At 42.6% G+C, this 20,457-nt stretch overlaps 1 protein-coding gene across 2 annotated transcripts in view; it reads left to right on the forward strand.

Moving 5' to 3' along the window:
- The window catches only part of LOC140731756 (sodium- and chloride-dependent GABA transporter ine), a 123,165-nt gene that overhangs the window by 53,843 nt on the left and 48,865 nt on the right, over positions 1 to 20,457 (forward strand). For both annotated transcript variants that reach the window (XM_073053523.1, XM_073053522.1), the window contains exon 4: positions 18,521 to 18,653. In XM_073053523.1, the coding sequence (XP_072909624.1) occupies positions 18,521 to 18,653 (133 nt within the window). The remainder of the gene's footprint in view (positions 1 to 18,520; positions 18,654 to 20,457) is intronic.

Raw genomic sequence — 20,457 nt, forward strand, 5'->3', positions numbered from 1 at the left:
GGAGCCGCAGGTGTAAGGGTTTTAACTTTACATGTTACTGCCACCTACTGGTGTGCGTCTGAACATCCTCCAGAAGAGATTGTATAAGAAATGCATTAGATTATGAGAGGGGCAGATAGAGACAGTGGCAAAAGACAGTACCAGAGAGCATCCATTTAAGGTAATTGAAAGAGATGTCAGATGTAGTTTTTATGAAGCTCTTTTTGTAAGTCAGGTGAATCATGGAATTTATAGGATTGTAATATATATGATGCTGTAACCCCAGAGTAAAGCTCCTTTGAAAAAGGGGAAAAAAGGAGACCTGGTGAAAATAAAACCAGTGTGCGTCAAGAGAAGACACTCCCTTCCTTGGAACATCCGCAGTCCGTTTTTTAAGAAGGGTGACTTTTTGTGTGCAGCTCCCGAAGGAATCAAGTATTTCCATTTGTAATTACTTCAGCTGAAATCTGCAGCCGCCAAGACATTGTGTCAAGCTGTTTAAGTAAGCTGGTAATTTTCAGAACCAGCAGACCGGGCACTGCAGACCACCCAGGGGGTGAGTGCAGCTGCCGTCAGCTCAGGGAAGAGCGCCATAGGTTCAGGATGCATGGCTTTTGTGGAGGGTTCCAGTCAACACCAAAATGCCCACACCATCCCCCTGCTAATGTACAGTGCCTGAAAAATAAAACTGAGGACCTCAGGGCAAGATTGAAGTACCACAGGGACACCAGACACTGCTACATAGTCTGCTTCACAGAGACATGGCTCACACCCGACACTCCTGACATGGTGCTCCAGCCCAAGGGCTTTACCTTCCAACACACGGACTGGGCAGCAGCGTTTGCCTCATGATTCACTCATCATGGTGCACAAAAAGTGGCTTTCTCTCATTCCTGTTCCACCCCCCAATCTAGAACATCTGGAGGTCAGCTGTTGTCCTTTCTGTCTGCTGAAGAAGATCTCCGCTGTCGTTCCAAGAGTGGTGTACATTCCACCCCGGCCAGTGCCAGGCTAGCACTGGAGGAGCCCGGGCTCTGGCGTCAACAGCCACGAGGCAGCACACCACGACGCCTTCCCAATCATTTCAGAGGACATCAACCAGGCTAGCTGAAGAAGCAAGGATCAGACAGGGGCCTAGAGAGTGGCAAGGTATCCAGGAAAGAGGTTAAAAATGGACTTAGAAGAGCTAGAAAGGGGCATGGGAAGGCCTTGTTGAGTGGGATTAAGGAAAACTCATTTGTAGATGACACAAAGGTGGGTGGTGGTGTGGATTGCGCAGAAGGTTGCTGAGGGTTGCATTGACAGTATGCAGAGCTGGGCTGAGAAGTGGCAGATGGAGTTCAACCCAGAGAATTATGAAGTGAATCTCTTTAGAAAATCAAATTTGAAGGCTGAATACAGGGTTAAAGGCAGGATTCTTAGCAGTGTGGTGGAACAGAGGGATTGTGGGGTCCACATCCTTAGATCCCTCAAAATTGCCTCTCAAGTTGATAGAGTTGTTAAGAAGGCGTATGGTATGTTGACCTTCATTATTCAGGGGCTTGAGTTGAAGAGCCATGAGGTAATATTACAGCTCTATAAAACCCTGGTTAGATCACACTTGCTCCCAGTTCTGGTTAGCTTGTTACAGGAAGGATGTGGAAGCTTTAGAGAGGGTGCAAAGGAAATTTACCAGGATGCCGCCTGGTTTGGAGAGCATTCTATGAGAATAGGTTGAGCACGCTAAGAATTTTCTCTTTGGAGTAAAGAAAGATGAGAAATGATTCGATAGTGCTGTACAAGAAGATATGAATCATAGATCAAGTGGACAACCAGAGAATTTTTCCTAGGGTGGAAATAGATAGTACAAGGGGAAAATTTTAAAGTGACTGAATGGGGGTGATCTCAGTGGTAGGCTTTTAACACAGAGAGCCGTGGGTTCATGGAATACATTGCCAATGGTGGTGATAGAGGCAGACACATTGGGCAGGTGAAGAGAAAAGGCAAGAGGCCAGAGTGGGGAGTAGAAGAAGAGGGAAGGAGAAAGGGAAAAGAAAAATAGAAAAACATTACGGAAGAAAACGGTGTTCATGCCATCAGGTTGAAGGCTACCTAGACAGAACGTGACGTGTTGCTCCTCCATCCTGAGAGCAGCTTCATCATGGCAGAAGAGGAGGACTTAGATAGGTATGTCAGAATGGGAATGGGGTCAGGAGTTAAAATGGTTGGCCACACGAAATTTCCGCTCTCTGCAGATGGAACAGAGGTGCTCAATAGAGCGATCTCCCCAATTTACATCAGGTCTGATCGATGCAGAGCAAGCCACATCAGGAGCACTGGGTACAATAGACGACCCCAACAGATTTGCAGCTGAAGTGTTGCCTCACCTGGAAGGATGATTTGAGGCCATGAATGGAGGTAAGAGAGGAGGTGAAAGGGCAGGTGTAGCGTTTCTGTCACTTGCTGAGTTAAGTGCCAGGAGGGAGGTTAGTAGGAAAATACGAATGCACAAGGGAACCACGGAGGGAGATATCCCTGTGGAAAGTGGAGACTGGAAGAGGAAGTAAAGGTGTAGGATCCTGTTAAAAATGGTGGAAGTTATGGGGAATGATGTGTTGGATGTGAAGGTTCCTGAGATTGCAGGTGATGACAAGAAGGACTCTTTCCCTGTTGAGATGGTGGGAAGATAGGGTGAGCGCGGATGCTTGGAAAATGGAGGAGATGCGGGTGAGGGTAGCATCAATAGTGGAGGAAGGGAAACCCCATTCTTTGAAGAAGAAGGACGTCGCTGATGTCCTGGAAAGGAAAGCGTCATCCTGGGAACAGTTGTGAAGGAAATGAAGGAACAGAGAAAAGGGATTGGCACTTTTACAGGAGACAGGGTGGGAAAAGGCATAGTCAAGATAGCCGTGCAAATTGGTAGGTTTATAAAAGATGTCAGTAAGCAATTTGTCTCCAGAGATGGAGACAGAGAAATCAAGAAAAGGAAGAGAGATGTCAGGAATGGACCAAGCAAATTTAAGGGTAGGGTGGAAGTTGGAGGCAAAGTTGATGAAATTGATGAGACAGTCGTCAGTGTAGTGTGGACAGAGATGGGGAGCATTTTCAAGGAATGTTTGGAACATGGACAGTTACACATAGCCAATGAAAAGACTGGCATAGCCGGGGTCTGTGCAGGTGTCCGTGGCTACCCCTTGAGCTTAGAAGAAAGGGGAGGAGCCAAAGCAGAAATTGTTGAGGGGGAGGATATTTCAAGTAGCCTTTCACCACTTCCTTAATAATAGATTCTAGTATTTTCACTACTACTGATGTCAGGCTAACTGTTTTCTGTTATATATCTAACTCTTTTTTTTAAACAATAGGATTAAATTTGTTACCTTGCAATTTGTAGGAATCTTTTTAGAATATACAGAAGTTTGGAAAATGATAATCAGCCCATCTACTATTTCCATAGCCACCTTCTTACAAGTTCCAAGTCTTGAGTATTTGTTACCTTTCAATCCCAGTAATTTGTCCAACACCAGATTTTTCCCATACTAATTTATGAGTATCTCAATCAATGTGGAACTGCTATTCTGTTATATTTCTGCAATGTCTTTTTGTATCTTCTTCCATGATGACAAACAAAAATAGAAATATTTATTTAATTACTTGGCAAATTCCATATTCCCCAATATATTTTCTCAGTGTCTAAATCTGTTAGGAACCCACATTGGCTTTTGCTGTTCTTTTTTATATACATATCTATAAGAGCTATATAATAATTTTATTTCTGTTTCTCATTAACTTCCACTGTTTTCTCTTTCGTTATCATTGCCTTTGGGTTCTCCTTTCCTGATTTCTGAAATATCCTCTGCCTCGCTGTTTTTTATGTTTTGGCAACACTTTATATTTTTTTTCTGAGCAACGCACACAAAATGCTGAAGAAACTCAGCAGGTCAAGAGCATCAGTGGAGATTTATTCCAGCCCTTTGTCCTTTAGCTGACAACAGTAGTTTTTCTGCATCATAGTCAGGGAAAAATAATCTTTGAGTCATTGTCCTTTCATCAGAATTACTTTTAACTTCTCTTTGGAGCCACATTGGATCATTCTCCCTTTTTGACTTAGAAATACATATAAAATACACTGTATATGTTTCAATATATGTGTATGTAATTTATCGATATTTATATATTAATTCTTCAAAAGTTAAACATTGCTTATTTACTGTTATGCCTTTCGATGTAGTTTCCCCAGTGTAACTCAGCCAACCCTTGCCAGAGTTTTTCCATAATACATATTTAAGGTTCCATCTTCAGATTAACTAATACACTTTTAATCTTAATTTTTAAAAATGATATTTTGATCAATGTTCCCTACTGGATCTTCAATGAGCTCTTTCTCATTACACAACACAATATCTACCTGTTCCTTCACTGGTTCGTCGGCATACTGGTCGAGAAAACCACCCATTTAACATTCCATGAATTCATTTGCTGCTCTACTACTGCTAATTTGATTTGCTCCATTTATAGGTAGATTAAGGTCCTCTGTGATTATTGATTTACCTTAGCAACATGCAGCTTTAATTTTCTGATTTGTATTATGCTGTACATTAGCATTACTCGTTGAGGGCCTACAAGCCCGGGAACCAGATTGCAAGCAATTGACCATCGCTTCCATGGTAAATATATTTAATGCCCATCCATAGTTGTCGTTGAGAAGATGGTGGTGAGCTGCCTTTCTGGACTACTGCAGTCCACGAGGTGTGGCTCTATCCACAATGCTATCAAGGAGGGAGCTGACTCAGTGATCCATTTACAAGTCAGGAGTGTGTGGCTTGCAGGGCAACTTCCAAGAGGTGGCGTCGTCTGCTTTTGTGGCTCTCGTCCTTCCAGATGGTTAAGGTTGTGAGTTCAGAAGATAGTGTCTGAGGAGACTTGGTGAATTGCTGCAGTGCATCCTGGAGCAATTCACCAGGATTATTATGTGTTGGTGGTGGAGTGAGTGAATGCTTCTGGGTGCCTGTTGAGTGGTCTGCTATGTCCTGAATGGTGTCAAGCTTCTTGAGTGTTGTGAAGCCGAACACATCCGGACAAGTGTTGATCCATGAATGTGCCACTTTAATTCTAGTGTTTAATCTCCACAAAACCAGCTTTCAACAGAGCAACATCAGGATCTGTTTGCTTTGAGTACTTGTGTGTTAACACCCCTAGTACTGTGGCATCACCTGAACTCACGTCGCAGTCGTGCCAGAATTGTAGACATCTGCTGGACTTTTCTGAAACGGAATCGGGTTTATTCTAACTGACATATGTCGTGAAAGTTGTTTTGTGGCATCAGTACAGTGCGAGACATAAAGTTACTAAGTTATAAGTTACATAAATAAGTCACACAAAAGATGAATTATGAGGTAGTGTTCATGGGTTCATGGACAGTTCAGAAATCTGGTGGCAGACGGGAAGAAGCTGAGTTTGGATCGTCTGGCTCCTTTTCCTTCTCCCTGTTGGCAGGAAGGTGAAGAGGGCATTTCCCAGGTGGTGAGGGTCTTTATTGATGGATGCTACCTTCTTGAGGCACCAACTCTTGAAGATGTCCTCAATGGATGGTAGGGTTGTGCCCATGATTTTTAAGGATCCTTGGAACACCATAGATTTCTCCTTATCACCTAATTCCAGCTTCTGGCTTTCAGTGAACTACAGAAACTTTTCAACAATTTAGGGTTAACCACAAAATATTAGTATGCATAAAACTAGTAAAAATTCATACACATGATAGCCTTCATTCAGCTCTATGTCTAATTATCTGTTCATAGCTGATACAGAAGTGCTACATTATCAAACATTTTCACTGACGTTCTGTTAATGCCCTTGTAATTGGTAATGAATAAAACATGGAAATCTATTAAAAATATTCCATTAGCAATTTGAATTGGCATTATGGTAAAATTACCAACTGCAGGATGCTCTTCGATGTTTTGAAGCTCCCAGATTCTGTCTGCACAAACAACAGACATGGAAAATGGAAACAGAAAAAAATTGAGTTAATATTTCAGATCGATGATCCTTCATTGGAGATGGGGAATGGTTTTCAAAACTAATCAGTAAGAGGTTTCAAAATTCATTGGCCCTCTCTGAGCTTCTGGAAGCAAATGGACAGAGCAAGTTTCCAAAGCAAAAAAAAACCAAAGTATGGAGTTTTTTCTTATAATTAGAATATGTAGACATTTTGCCTAAATATAAGGCTAGACAGAATAAATTAAAGGATGCAGCTTAGATAGTGCATTCACTGACAGACTGTATAATTAGACTGGTTAAGTTTTACCTTCAGCTTGCCCAGATAACTTATTTACCGTATGTGGTTCCTTATTAGAAGAAATATAGAAACATAGAAAACCTACAGCACAATACAGGCCCTTTGGCCCACATTGCTGTACCAAACATGTACTTACTTTAGAAATTACCCAGGGTTACCCACAGCCCTCTATTTTTCTAAGCTCCATGTACCTATCCAGGAGCTCTTAAAAGGCCCTATCGTTTCCGCCTCCACCACTGTTGCCAGCAGCCCATTCCACACACTCACCACTCTCTGCGTAAATAACTTACCCTAGACATCCTCTCTGTACCTACCTCCAACTACCTTAAAACTGTGCCCTCTTATTATTACTTACTAGTATAGTGGTTAGTATCCCTGCCTGTCATTCAGAAGACTGGGGTTCAATTCCCCGAAAGGGAGGTGTTTATTGATTCAGGTACATTAGGGCCATTTAAGGCAAGCCTAGAGAGGTACATGGATGAAATGGCAACGGAGGGCTTTTGGGAGGGAAGAGTTAGATTGATCTTGGAGTAAGTAATGGGCCAAACAGCTGTATTGTGCTGTAATCTTCTATGTTCTATGTTTAAAATGTGGTTATCACTGGCAATGCTAGCATTTGTTGTCCATTCATGATTACCTCTAAGTTATGAGTCAACCACATAATGGATCAAGAGGACCGTGCGGGTTCTAATCAGGTTAAGGAGAGCAGATTTCCTCCTCTGAAGAATTGGACCGACTATGATTTTATAATGAGCCTGTACCATCAAGGAAAGCATCGCTGACACTAACATTTACTGAAATCAGATGAAGGTGAACTTAATTATCCAAATCTAAACTCCACGGTTACTTTCATGGGAATCATGAAAAGAAGGAAATTAAGAGGAGCTGCCCATCTGATTGCTATCCAGAAAGTTCGTGTCAGAAGTGGCCAAATCTGGACGTTAAGGAGAGGATTAGACTAAACTGTAAATCCTTACGTACAATCACATGTTCTTGATGGTTATTTCAGTGAAGAGTTTCTGAATGGGGCATAATTATGTAGCACCAAATTAATATTTCAAAGAACAGAAGGTACCGAAGATATTTGGCAAAGTTGGGGATTGAGAAAGATGAATAAAACTTTATAAACAGTCACTGAAGTAAATGATAAAAGGATGCTGATCATTGCACAAAAACTAACCAAAAGGCTGCTTGAAAAGAAAGATTTTCAGAAGGTCGTTAGTGACAAAGAAAGGAATTGTTGCAGGGTATGACTCAGAGAGGTTATTCAGTGACTGGCTGAGTCAGTAGTGGAAGAAGCCAAAAATAAGGAGCAGTCAACACTTTTGATGATGGATAGATTGGTGAATATATGGGAGGTCAAGATAATTTTGCCATCATTGTCCATGTCGAGATTTCTCTCAAGAACCTTCGCCATCATTATGTGCCATGTTGTACGACGTAGGCGATAATGGCTCTGTGACCATGACTGTTATAAGCAAATTTTTCTACAGAAGTGCTTTGCCTTCTTCTGAGCAGTGTAATTATGAAATGGGTGACCCCAGCCTTCATCAATGCTCTTCTGAGGTTGTCTGTCTGGCATCAGTGGTCGTATAACCAGGACTTGTGACATGTACCAGCTGCTCACATGACCATCCACCACGTTACACCTTACACATGCAGGCTAGCGGAGGAAAGGAATGCCTAACTCCTTCTTTGGCAGAGGCGTATTTCCACCCCACCACCAATATCAATGAGAGCTGTCCAAAATACTGCAGTCTAACTAGAAACAGCAACAAATGGGAAAGTCTTCTTTCTGCACTAGATAAAGGGCATTCTGATATTCCAGTGAAAGTTACAGTTATCCTGGTGCATTTACACTCTGATGAGTATCAAAATAAGTTTTATATTTCAAAGCACAGATATGAAACCATGACCATTTTACAATTTTAAAGTTTTTTATTACCAAGTCTACCAAGCTTTCATTCTTCTGTTTCTCCATCAACAGAAATTACCCCTAAATTGCAGGACAGTCAGGAGAAGGAAGAGAAATGGGCAGCCTGTGGCAGATCCCCTCAATAATAAGTATACCGCTTTGGATACTGTTTGGGGATAGGGGGCAAACTACTGGGGGAAGTCACAATGACTGGGTCTCTGGCACTGAGGCTCAGTAGGGAATGGGGAGAAGAGGACTGGAATAGTGATACAGGATTCCATAGTTAGAGGAGTAGACGTGAGGTTCTGTGGACGCGATAGGGACACCTGAATGGTATGTTGCCTCCCAGGATTAGGGATATCTCGTATCGGGTCCGTGGCATTTTGGAGTGGGAGGGTAAGCAGCCTGAAGTCTTGGTACATATTGGCACCAATTGCATAGGTAGGAAAGGGAGGAGGTCCTGAAGAGAAAATATTTGAAGCTAGGTAGAAGACTGAAAAGCAGGGCCTCCAGGGTAGTGATCCCTGGATTACTGCCTGGGCTACATGTGAATGAGGGTAAGAATAGGACAATCTGGCAGATGGATGCATAGCCGAGGAACTGGTGCAGGGGGGCAGGGTTACAGATTTCAGGATCATTGGGATCTCTTCTGGGGAAGGTATGACCTGTACACAAGGGACAGGTCACATCTAAACCCAAGGGGGTCCAATATCCTTGCGGGCAGGTTTGCTAGAACTGTTGGGGAGGGTTTCAGCTCGTTTGGCAGGGGGATGGGAAACCGAGTGATAGGGCTGAGAATGAGGCAGTTGGTATATAAGGGGAGACAGTGGGTAGTGAACCTTATCAGAAAAGAGAGGCTGATGATAGGGCAAAATTGTATTTAGTGGATTGAGTTGCTGGGTAACAGGGGGACAAAATCAAAAAGGATGATGAACACAACATTCAAGGTGTTATATCTGAATGCACATAGAATACAAAAATAAAGTAGATGATCTTGTAGCACAGTTAGAGGTTGGTGGGTAAGACATTATGGGCATTACTGAGTAATGGCTGAAAGATTATAGTTGGGGACTTAACCTCCAAGGATTATAACGAAAGGATAGGCAAATAGGCAGAAGGAGTGGGGTGGTTCTTTTGGTAAAAAATGAAATCAAATCCCTACAAAGAAATGACATAGGATAAGAAGATGTAGAATCATTGTGGGTAGAGTTAAGGAGCTGTAAGTGTAAAAAGACCCTGCTGGGAGTTACAGTATATGGGGTTTGGAGGGATATGGCCCAGGTGCAGGTCAGTGGGACTAGGCAGAGAAATGGTTCGGCACAGCCAAGAAGGGCCAAAAGGCCTGTTTCTGTGCTGTAATGTTCTACGGTTCTATGGTTCTATATACACAGTAGCCAGGATGAGGGCTACAAATTACAGTGGGAGATAGAAAATGCATGTCTGAAAGGCAATGTTACAATATTCATGGGGGATTTCAATACGCAGGCAGATTGGGAAAATTGTGTTGGTGATTAATCTGGTTCCCAAGAGAGAGAATTTGCAGAGTGCCTATGAGATGGCTTTTAGAGCAGCTTGTGGTCGAGCCCACTAGGAGATCAGCTATTCTGGATTGGGTTTTGTGTAATGAACTGGATTTGATTAGAGAGCTTAAGGTAAAGGAACACTCAGAAGACAGTAAACATAATATGATAGAATTCGCCCTGTAATTTGAGGAGGGAGAAGCTAAAATCGGATGTATCAGTATTACAATGAAGTAAAGAGAATTACAGAGGCATGATAGAGGAGCTGGCCACAGAAGGATACATGAGTAACAATGACAGCAGGACAACAGTGTCTGGAGTTTCTAGGAGCAATTTGGAAGCCACCAGATAGATACATCCCAAAGAAGTATTCTAAAGGGAGGATAACACAACCGTGTCTGATAAGTGAAGTCAAAGCCAACATAAAAGCAAAAGAGCAAAAATTAGTGAGAAGTCAGCAGATTGGAAAGCTTTTAAAAACCAACAGAAGCAACTAAAAAGCCATAAGGAGCAAAATGATGAAATATGAAAGTAAGCTAGCTTATAACATCAAAGAGAATATCAAAACTTTTTTCAGATATGTATGAAGCGTAGAGAGGGAAGAGTAGATTTCAGACCACTGGGAAATGAAGCTGGAGAGGTAGTAATGGGAGACAAGGATGTGCTGACATTGGAGAGGCTTCAAAGGAAGTTCATGAGAATAATTCTGGGATTGAAAGGTTTGTCAATGAGGAGGATTTGATTTAGAAGAATGCGGGGGTATCGCATTGAAGCCTATTGAATGTTGAAAGGCCTAGATAAATGGTATGAGGAGAGGATGTTTGCCATAGCAGGTGAGTCAAGGACCAGAGGGTACAACCTCCGAATGAAAGGACGTCCATGTAGAACGGAGATGAGGAGGAATTTCTTTAGTCAGAGGGTGTTGAACCTGTTGAATTTGTTGACACAGGTGACTGCGGATGCCAGGTCATTGGCTGTATTTAAGGCAGAAGTTGATAGCTTCTTGATAAGTCATGGCACGAAAGGTTACCAGGAGAGGCAGGAGAATGAGGCTGAGAGGGATATGAATCAGCCATGATCAAATGTCAGAGCAGACTCGATGGGCCAAATGGCCTAATTCTGCACATAATTCTTATGTTTTAAATAAAACATTCTGAAAGAAAACAGCTTTTCAGAATCTAATCACCTTCCAGTTCAATGTCATTTTGCCATTTTGGCTTGAGGGTTGTTTGTAACAAACAGTGTGGTATTTAACCATGGCCAGTTGCATCTAAAATACTAAAAAGAAAACTGATACACTGCTGTTGTTGCCAGCGTTACTTGAAATTTGAGTCAGGCTCTCCTTGGGACAATAAATTATAGTGGCTGATCTGGCAATGGGCGGGAGCTAGATGTTGCGTTTTATGCTGTATCTCCATGGGAAAGAGAAACAATTAAAAACTTGTTTTCTAATCATAGTCTAGCTTGGTGAGAAAGAGGTTCTTGATGGATAGGGATGTGGGAGGATTGGGTGCGGGTAGGGGGTGTTGAGAGATTGAGGTAGGAGAGGATGGGGAACAATACTGTAGAACACCAAAGAACCCCAATCTGCCTCCACACCAACCAATTCCATCAAGAAGTGGGCAGCTAAACAATTACTAGGAGGCAGTCTGGTTATTTGAATATGTTAATGAGACCAAGAAGTTTCCCATGTTGCAAGTTTGGACTATTGGGAAGGAAGTGGATTAAGTACAATGCTAAGGAGAGAATGAATGCTTCCCCCAGCATCCCAGTAACCCCTCTTCTCCACAGCTCACTCAAATTCTATGCTGAGCAAACATTGTAAAGGAAAGAATTAGAAGCCTTTCCTCTCCCTTTCTCCTGACACCACTAATTTAAGATCAGGGGCATTCCCTTGTTCCTTGCCTTACTGGGAGACGAAGTAAGCATTCAAGAGCAAACACGAGGAAATCTGCAGATGCTGGAAATTCAAACAACACACACACCCACGAAATGCTGGTGGAACACAGCAGGCCAGGCAGCATCTATAAGGAGAAGCACTGTCGACGTTTCGGGCCGAGACCCTTCGAAGCACTGTCGATGTTTCGGGCTGAGACCCTTCATCAGGACGAAGGGTCTCGGCCCGAAACGTCGACAGTGCTTCTCCTTATAGATGCTGCCTGGCCTGCTGTGTTCCACCAGCATTTTGCGTGTGTTGATTCAAGAGCTAACTTCTGAGTAAAGAAGTTGTCAGTGACAAATGACACGGGCAAATAAGAGCCCACAGCCTGTGTGAAAGTCCAGGCCCACCTAAAGTTCTGCTCCCACCCTATTCGTGCTGATTAGTTTAGTTTGCATAAATCATGTCTTATTAAGCCATTAGCTCTTGGGATCCACTAATACAATCACGGCCACAGAATGGGATTCCATGGAAGACCATACACCATGAAACAAATGGCTCTGCCCAAATCCTTTCCACAAATGGAAATTCTACATACCTCGCTTTGTTGTTCTGAAAGAAAAACATGACTATTTTGGGATATTTTTATAGGATTTTTTTCCTGCATAAATGTCCCTTTTCATTTTTTAAAATATGATCCTATAGTTTAGACTGTTATATGTCTGGCTACAAGCTCATGTTAAGCTATTGGAGGATCAAGAAACTGTTGTTCATTGCTGGTACAATTTCCTGTGACACCCAGATGGTTAACTATTGCCTCTGAGTCCCCAGTGGATGCACCTTGTGTTACAGTGACCAAGTCTAGAAAACTATCCAGATTGTAACAGATATTTATACAAGTTTAATGTCCACTGCCATGTTAATCTTTCCGTTGCAGCTAACGCAGTTGCCCATTCAAATAGAGTTCAGTCATGCTTTTAATATAACACAATATCTTAATTTCTTCAAAATTTCACATTTGAGTATGTTAGCCAAGTGAAAGAATCATCAACAATATTCTCATCCAGCAATTATTTTATAAAATGTCACCATTGAACCATGGCTAAGTTCTGTGGGTTGCTTACAAAACTTCTCAATATACTTCTTTTGAATGACTTGCACTGCAATTTGCAGCATGTAATTTCCCCTTAAGCAACATAGTTTTGAACTGACTTAATGAACTACAGATTTCACAATATTCTGAATGACTAGCGGACATAACTCTCCAGCAAGCAGGTACAGCACCTTTAAGAGGATGAAGGTCATCACCGTGGCCGGGGCAGCTCAAAGCCAGGCTGAAGCACAGAGGAATGAGACCCACTTGACCCAGAATCTTGTTAGAAAATGGGCAGACGCTGGAGAACAAGATGGAGAACCTAAGGGCAAGATTGCTATAGGGGAGGGAAATGAGGGATTGTTGTGTTCTGTGTTTTACCAAGACTTGGCTTGCTCCAAACATGCCAGATAGAGCAATCAGACCCAAAGGCTTTTCAAAACACAGGATGGACTAAACTGTTGATTCAGAAAAGGCAAAAGGTGGGCATATGTGTTTCATAATAAACTCTTTATGGAGCTCCAATGCGGCAGTTTCGTCAAACGTGTGTTCCCCCTGACCTGGAACACCTAACGATCAAGTGCTGCCCATTCTATTTACCAAAACAGTTCTCCTCCATGATCCTGAACACAGTTTACATACCACCATCGACTAGGAGAAAAGGATAGTCTGTTCCTTGGAATGCAGGGGAGTTGTTATCATGAGCCTGGGCACTTACACAAAAGCCAAACTACAGGAATTCATATCCTTCTTCACAAGCATAAACATCCACAAATACATTCACCACAATAAGATCACAATGACATTGCACAACAAATCAACTTTCCAGGAGCCAGCACTCTCCCACATCCCCCACTGAGCACGTGCCACCACGAACAGGCACCCTTTTTAAACATCCACCCATCAGCCGGCCTGCATCCTTGAACTGGAAGGAACGACAAACGGGAAGCATCAAAGAATGTCACCGTCCTGGAGTGCACAAGTGCAATCAAAGCCGTCCATGCTGAGCGTTAGCCCAGCATGTGCACCTGCTAAGCACAACGTCAGCACTGCCAGACAGGGATTATGAGAATTACAGGGCTACTGGGGGGAGGGGAGGGGAAAGAAATTACTTGGAAATCACGTCTGCCTACAACAAAAAAAATCAGCAATAAGGTCGTTAATTCAGAGGAGCAGTGCCAATATTTACCCCCAGGCCATACTTTCCAGTGTTGAGATCCTAGTTACGCTCATTCAGTTGCATATAGGGCAGGCTATGTTATCATCAGTGTCTCAAAACAAAACCAAAGTTCTGTGCTCTGCCATAGGAGGACGTTGCCAGGCAAACAGAGATGTACATTCCTTCAGTCTCTTAGAAACATCTTACTCACGACCACGCATTGTGGGGAAGGGGCTTTCAGGAATGTACTGAGAACATTGACACTTTGCCTCAGGAACGCAGAGAAGTGCGCACGGGAACAGAGGGTGTGCAGGCCTCACGATCTACCCGTTCGTCCTCCTTTCAGCCATTTCCTGCCTTATCCTATTTCAGCTTCACGAACTTCAGGACCCACAAAGCCAAAGCGGAAGGAAGACACCCTCAGTCCCTAGGAAATCAATATGTCTGAGGAGTGGCAACCCCCCCCCCCCCCCCCCCGCACCCATCAAATCGAAAGGGCATGAGATATGTGGAGGAGAGTTGCAGGATATGGCCAAGGATTCCTCACACCAAGAGTTAATATTTTCTGTAAAGGTTCAGGAGCTAGGGGAGTACTGGGGGCTGAATCCACTGTTAACTGAATTAACAGTAGTGATCTCTCAAAACCATCTACTTATAGATGGTTAACCATATATTAGGTCAGGTATCTCGACTGTCCCTTTTGTATATGGGCCAGATGTCTAATAACTGTGAATCCATTACTGTTCCCTTCTCCCTGCTGAACAAAATGGTGGCCAGCTACCCGTTCCTATGGAAAGGGACTGTCAGTCAACAACAGGCCTGAATCCAGAGCTCAAGAGAGCAATCTGCAACCTCAGCATCATAGTTCCTGCATTACTCATGATGGGAAAACTAGAATCTGTACCTTTGTTTACCCACCTTTAACTCAGACTTAATTAATTTTAATTAAAATGAACATTTATATTAAAACAAATTTATATGTGACTTACAAAAAGCCCTTACTTGGTCTAACTTTGTATTAAGACTGTAAGATATAGAAGCAGAAGTAGGCCATTTGGCCCATTGAGTCTGCTCCTCCATTCAATCATGGGCTGATCCAATTCTTCCAGTCATCCCCACTCCCCTGCCTTCTCCCCAAACCCTTTGATGCCCTGGCTAATCAAGAGCCTATCTATCTCTGCCTTAAATGCACCCAATGACTTGGCCTCCACAGCCGCTCGTGGCAACAAATTCCACAGATTTACCACCCTCTGACTAAAGTAATTATTTGTCTGTTTTGTAGCTTTCACGTTAACTCTCTTTAGTTTGTTCTAAGAGAAAATATTTTGTCCGTTGTTAAAACAGAACAGGAGATGGACGCAGAATCTATAGAAGTGGAGCAAAGCAGCAGTGAGGTCATGGATCCTACACAGATTGAGGAGGAGGAGGAGGAGGTGTTTGCTGTCTTGAGGCAAATCAGGGTGGATAAATCCCCAGGGCCTGAGAAGGAGTTCCCTCAGACCCTGTGGAAGGCAAGTGCAGAAATTGCAGGAGCCCTAGCAGAGATATCTAAATCATCCTTAGTGACAGGTGAGGTACCAGAGGACTGCAGGGTAGCTAATTTTGTTCTGCTGTTTTAGGAAGGGTCTAAAAATAAACCAGGAGATTATAAGCCAGTGAGCCTTACATCAGTAGTGGAAAAGTTATTGGAAGGAACCGAATATATGAGTTTTCGATAAACACAGACTGATTAGGCTTAGTCAGTATAGCTTTGTGCATGTTAGGTTGTGTCTAACCAAACTTACAGAGTCTTTTGAGGAAGTTACCATGAAAGCTGATGAAGACAAGGCAGTGGATATTGTCTACATGGACTTCAGCAAAGCATTTGACAAGGTCCCGCATAGGAAGTTGGTCAAGAAGTCACTTGGCATTCAAGATGAGGTAGTAAATTTGTGGCTTTGAGGGAGAAGCCAGAGAGTGGTAGCAGATGACCGGAGGCCTGTGACTAGTGGTGCTGAGTCTGAATGACCATTGGATCAGCAAATTTCGGATGACAGCACGTTTGGGGATGTGGTGGACAGCGAGGGAGACTGTCAGAACTGGCAACAGGATCTGGACCAGCTGGAAAAATGGACTGAAAAATGGCGGATGGAATTTAATTTAGACAAGAGCAAAGTTTTACACTCTGCAGTCAAGGTAGGTCTTACACAGTGCACAGCAGGTCACTGAGGAATGCAGTGTAACAACTGGATCTGGGAATACAGCGCCATAATTCATTGAAAGTGGTGGCAGAGGGTGGTAGGGTCAGAAAGAAAACTTTTGGCACATTGCCCTTCAAAATCAAAGTACTGAGTACAGGAGATAGGACGCTATGTTGAAGTTATATAAGATGTTGGTGATGCCTAATTTGGAGTATTGTGTACAGTTTTGGTCACCACCTACAGGTAAGATAAATGTTGAAAAAGTACAGAGAAAATTGACGTGGGTGTTGCCAGGACTAGAGGAACTGAGTTTTAAGGAAAGATTAAATAGGTTAGGACTTTATTCCTAGAATGTAGAAGATTGAGAACGGATTTGATAGAGGTATACAAAATTATGAGGGATATAGATAGGGTAAATGGAAGCAGGCTTTTTCCACTGAGGTTGGGTGGGACTACAACTAGAGGTTGTGGGCTAAGGATGGAAAATGAAATGTTTAAGGGGAACTCTTTGCTCAGTGGGTCGTGAGAGTGTGGGATGAGCCGCCAAGCTTGATTTCAGTGCTAAGAGAGGGTACAACAGAGGGTATGGAGGGTCATGATTCTAGTGCAGGTCGATGGGAGAAGGCAGCTTAAATGGTTCAGCACGGACTAGATGAGCCAAAGGACCTGTTCCTGTGATATACTTTTCTATGACTCTGTAAGATTTGTCAAATCTCTGGTTGCCATTTTGAGGGAACTGGTAAATACTAAGGAGCCTCTCCTTGACTGCTCACAATCAAACGTAGTTCCCACAAAATTAGTACAAAATGGAAGTCTATCCACATAGTATATAGAAACTAATATTATCTTAGGAGGATAACATTTTGCATTCCCAACCTTGTATATGTATTTTGAGATCACATGAATCCCACAGTAACACCAAACCTGTTAGGGTGAGAGTTGGATGTGAATCAGTGAAATTTGTTGCCACAACAATAACATATTCACCATGTTAGAACTGAGTGCCAACAAATAATAACTTCCATATGGTACCCTGTTACATCATGTGGAAGGGAGCAGTCTTAAGTACCACCTTAATCTTCAGTATATGCTTGGTTCTCAAGAGCCATTAAAGTGGCCTAGAAAGTCATTAAATTGTACAATGCATTGAGAGAAGTCAAAAAACTTAATCGCTACCTTCTCAGGGAACTAAAGGTATGCTATAAGTATAGCAACAGTAGTGTTACGTACATCTCAGAAACAAATAAAGGGTCTTCCTCACCTGTATTAATCCTGAATCAACACCACAGTAACTTCATCACATCCAAAATTCCCCATCTTAATCCTTTCTTCATTAGTAGATTTCCGTTGCAACACACACAAAATGCTGGAGGAACAGGTCAGGCAGCGTCTTTAAAAATGAATAAACAGTTTGGACCACCATCCTTCATTAGAAAATTTCCAGTTTTTTTATGTGTTTACTTATTGTTATCAATGGCAGTAATTCTTGCTCATCCCTATTTGCATCTTAATCTAGTAATTTGCTAGGTTGATTAGTGGAGTGTTGCATTAAGATTCATTTGAGAATTATCCCACAGGTAAGAGTGACTGACTTCCTTCCCTGATCAATTACCTGACTAATGGTGTTTAACTGAAAGTGCTGTTCCTACAGTCTAGCAATGAATGCTCCCATTACTCTGCAGGTGTTTTGTGTATAAATTTGTAATCATCATTGGCTTCCATTTTACTCTAGTCAATCATAAATGATTAACGTTTAAGAAAAAGAAATAACTCATTAACAATTAATCACAATTATCACTGCTATACTTCTATCTTTTTCAAATTGAAATATTAAGAAACAAATGTAATTTGATGGCCACAAAGGGATTCCCTGTCCTTCTAATTAAGTACTGTTTCCACTTTTATTTTCAGTGAGGTTATTCATGATGATTACTCAGCTTTAAAGCATCAGTCTTTTTTTTGTTATCTTCCGGAAAACAATGAAAGAACTAAAAGCACAAGCTAAAAAAAACGGAAGCTTTTGTTCAGCTTAAACATTTCTTGCTGCTGGTAAATGGTGTGGAGTCCACAAGGAAATGTGGCAAGCAACATCTTCTGCAGTTCTCTTTGTCTATGGCATTCACTTTGGAACATTCCATTTCGCCATCTGACGAATCGACAATCCATTATTCATAAAATGCAAGTTTAACACCTAGATGAAAATACAGATAGTTTCCAATGCACAAAAAATGTCACCGTTGATCCCTCCCCCATCACGGAGTTCAGTCTGATTTCTCCTATATTCCGCTAGTTCAAGATTACTTCAAGTCTCTGCGGTAATTTGTGTAAAACATTGAGAAGTCTGGACAACCCAATTCGTTTTACTTGTTTTCCTTTGTTGTGCTTCATTTCAATTCTGCTTCAACTATCTTTTCTCATCTCGGTTTCTGCTTATTGTCATTACCAGCAATGGAGAAGAAAAATCTACTTGTAAATGAATTGTGACCACTGAGATTGCATTATCTTTGCCTCGTTTGTTTAGTTACCAGGTTCTTCAGAAGACAAGTGGTCTGGATAACCTTGGAAACATGCGCTGGGAGCTCTTTGGTTTCCTTGCCCTCGCCTGGGTTATTGTTTACTTCTGCATATTTAAAGGGGTTACCTGGACTGGAAAGGTAGGTTTATAATCAGTTATTAGACAGACTGCTGGCTTTATTTGGTCACTATTTAATAGGTGACCAAAATTGTAGTGTGATAGCTATTTCATAAGCCCAAAAAAAATTAAGTATTATTACACATTCTAGTGTGCCTCGCTGTAATTTCAAAGCATTTAATCTTCTCACCTCTCTCAAAATCCTGACGCTCGTTAGAGTATAGGCACAAGAGAGTAAAGTAACTCTCATTAGAGTGTATGTCCATCCATGGCCACCTCCACTGTCGTGATGAGGCCACGCTCTGGTTGCAGGAGCAACACTTTGCATTCTGTTTGGGTAGCCTCCATGGCGTGAACATCGATTTCTCGAACTTCTGATAATGCCCCCCACCACCATTTCCCATCCCCTTTTCCTTCTCTCACCTTGCCTCCTTGCCCACCCTTTGCCACCCTCTGGCGCTCTCCCCCCACTTTTTCTTTCTTCCACGGCCTTCTATCTCTTTCACCAGTCAACTTCCCAGCTCTTCATTCCTCCCACTCCGAGTTTCACCTATCACCTTGTGTTTCTCTCTTCCCTCCCCCCACCTTTTAAATCTACTCCTCAGTAATTTTTTTCTCCAGTCCTGCTGAAGGGTCTTGGCCCAAAAAGTCGACTGTACTCTTTCCCACAGATGCTGCCTGGCCTGCTGAGTTCCTCCAGCATTTTGTGTTTATTTCCAGCACCTGCAGATCTTCTCTGGTTTCTCATTAGTGCATGACTCCTTCAGCAGTGAGTGCTATCGTTGAGTCTAAGAGAATACTAGAACTTTATAACTTGAATGTAGAGCATCTGATTCATTATATCATTGCTGGCCATTTAATGGAGCAAACCAAATTTAAGGTAAAAAGCACAAACTAGTGGAGGAACTCAGCCGGTCAGACAGCATCTATGAAAAGGAATAAACAGTCGACGTGTCGGGCCGAGGCCCTTCATCAAGACTGGAAAGGAAGGGAGAAGAAGGCAGCACAAGAATGTGGAGGTGTGGGGTAGGAGTACTAACTGGCAGTTATCAGGTGAAGCCAAATTAGGAGAAGTTAGGCAGGTGGGGGGAGGGGAGATGAAGTAAGAAGCTGGAAGGTGATAGGTGGGAAAGGTAAAGTGCTGAAGAAGAAGGAACCTGATAGGAGAGGAGAGTGGACTTTGAGAGGAAGGGCACCAGAGGGAAGTGATAGGCAGGTGAACAGAAGAAAAGGAGTAAGAGGGGAGCCAGAATGGGAAATGGAGAAAGAGAGAAGGGGGAGGGGAGAACATTACCAAAAGTTAGAGAAATTGATGTTCTGGCTATCCAGACAGAATATGAGCTGTTGCTCTTCCAACCTGAGGGCGGCCTCATCATGGTAATAGAAGAGGCCGTGAATCAACATGTCAGAATGGGAAGTAGAATTAAAATCAGATTTCTCTAACTTCTAGTAAGTTCTCCCCAGGGTTCAATGCAATATTTAAGGGCAGTTTAGATAAGCAGATGGATAGGAAGGGTATGGATAGCATGGTCCAGCTGGGATGAAGGGCCTGTTTTTCTGCTGTAGCAGTCTATGACTCTAGGACCAGGGGGAGCTGTGGACTCGCCCAGCTTCAGATTCACATTCAGATTAGTTTATTTTTATGCATACCAGTGTGCAATGAAATTCCTCGTTCGTACAAAGCTCGCGGGGTTGAACAGCATATGCAGTAATAATAAACGCAACAGTAAACACAGGGACATTGTAAACCAGCAGAATGGTGCAAAGTACAATAGACTGGTGCAAGCAGGTGGGAAGGGCAGGCATTCCTGCCAGGTCCCCCACAC

The sequence above is a fragment of the Hemitrygon akajei genome, chromosome 8, assembly GCF_048418815.1.
Source record: "Hemitrygon akajei chromosome 8, sHemAka1.3, whole genome shotgun sequence".
Classification (NCBI taxonomy): domain Eukaryota; kingdom Metazoa; phylum Chordata; class Chondrichthyes; order Myliobatiformes; family Dasyatidae; genus Hemitrygon; species Hemitrygon akajei.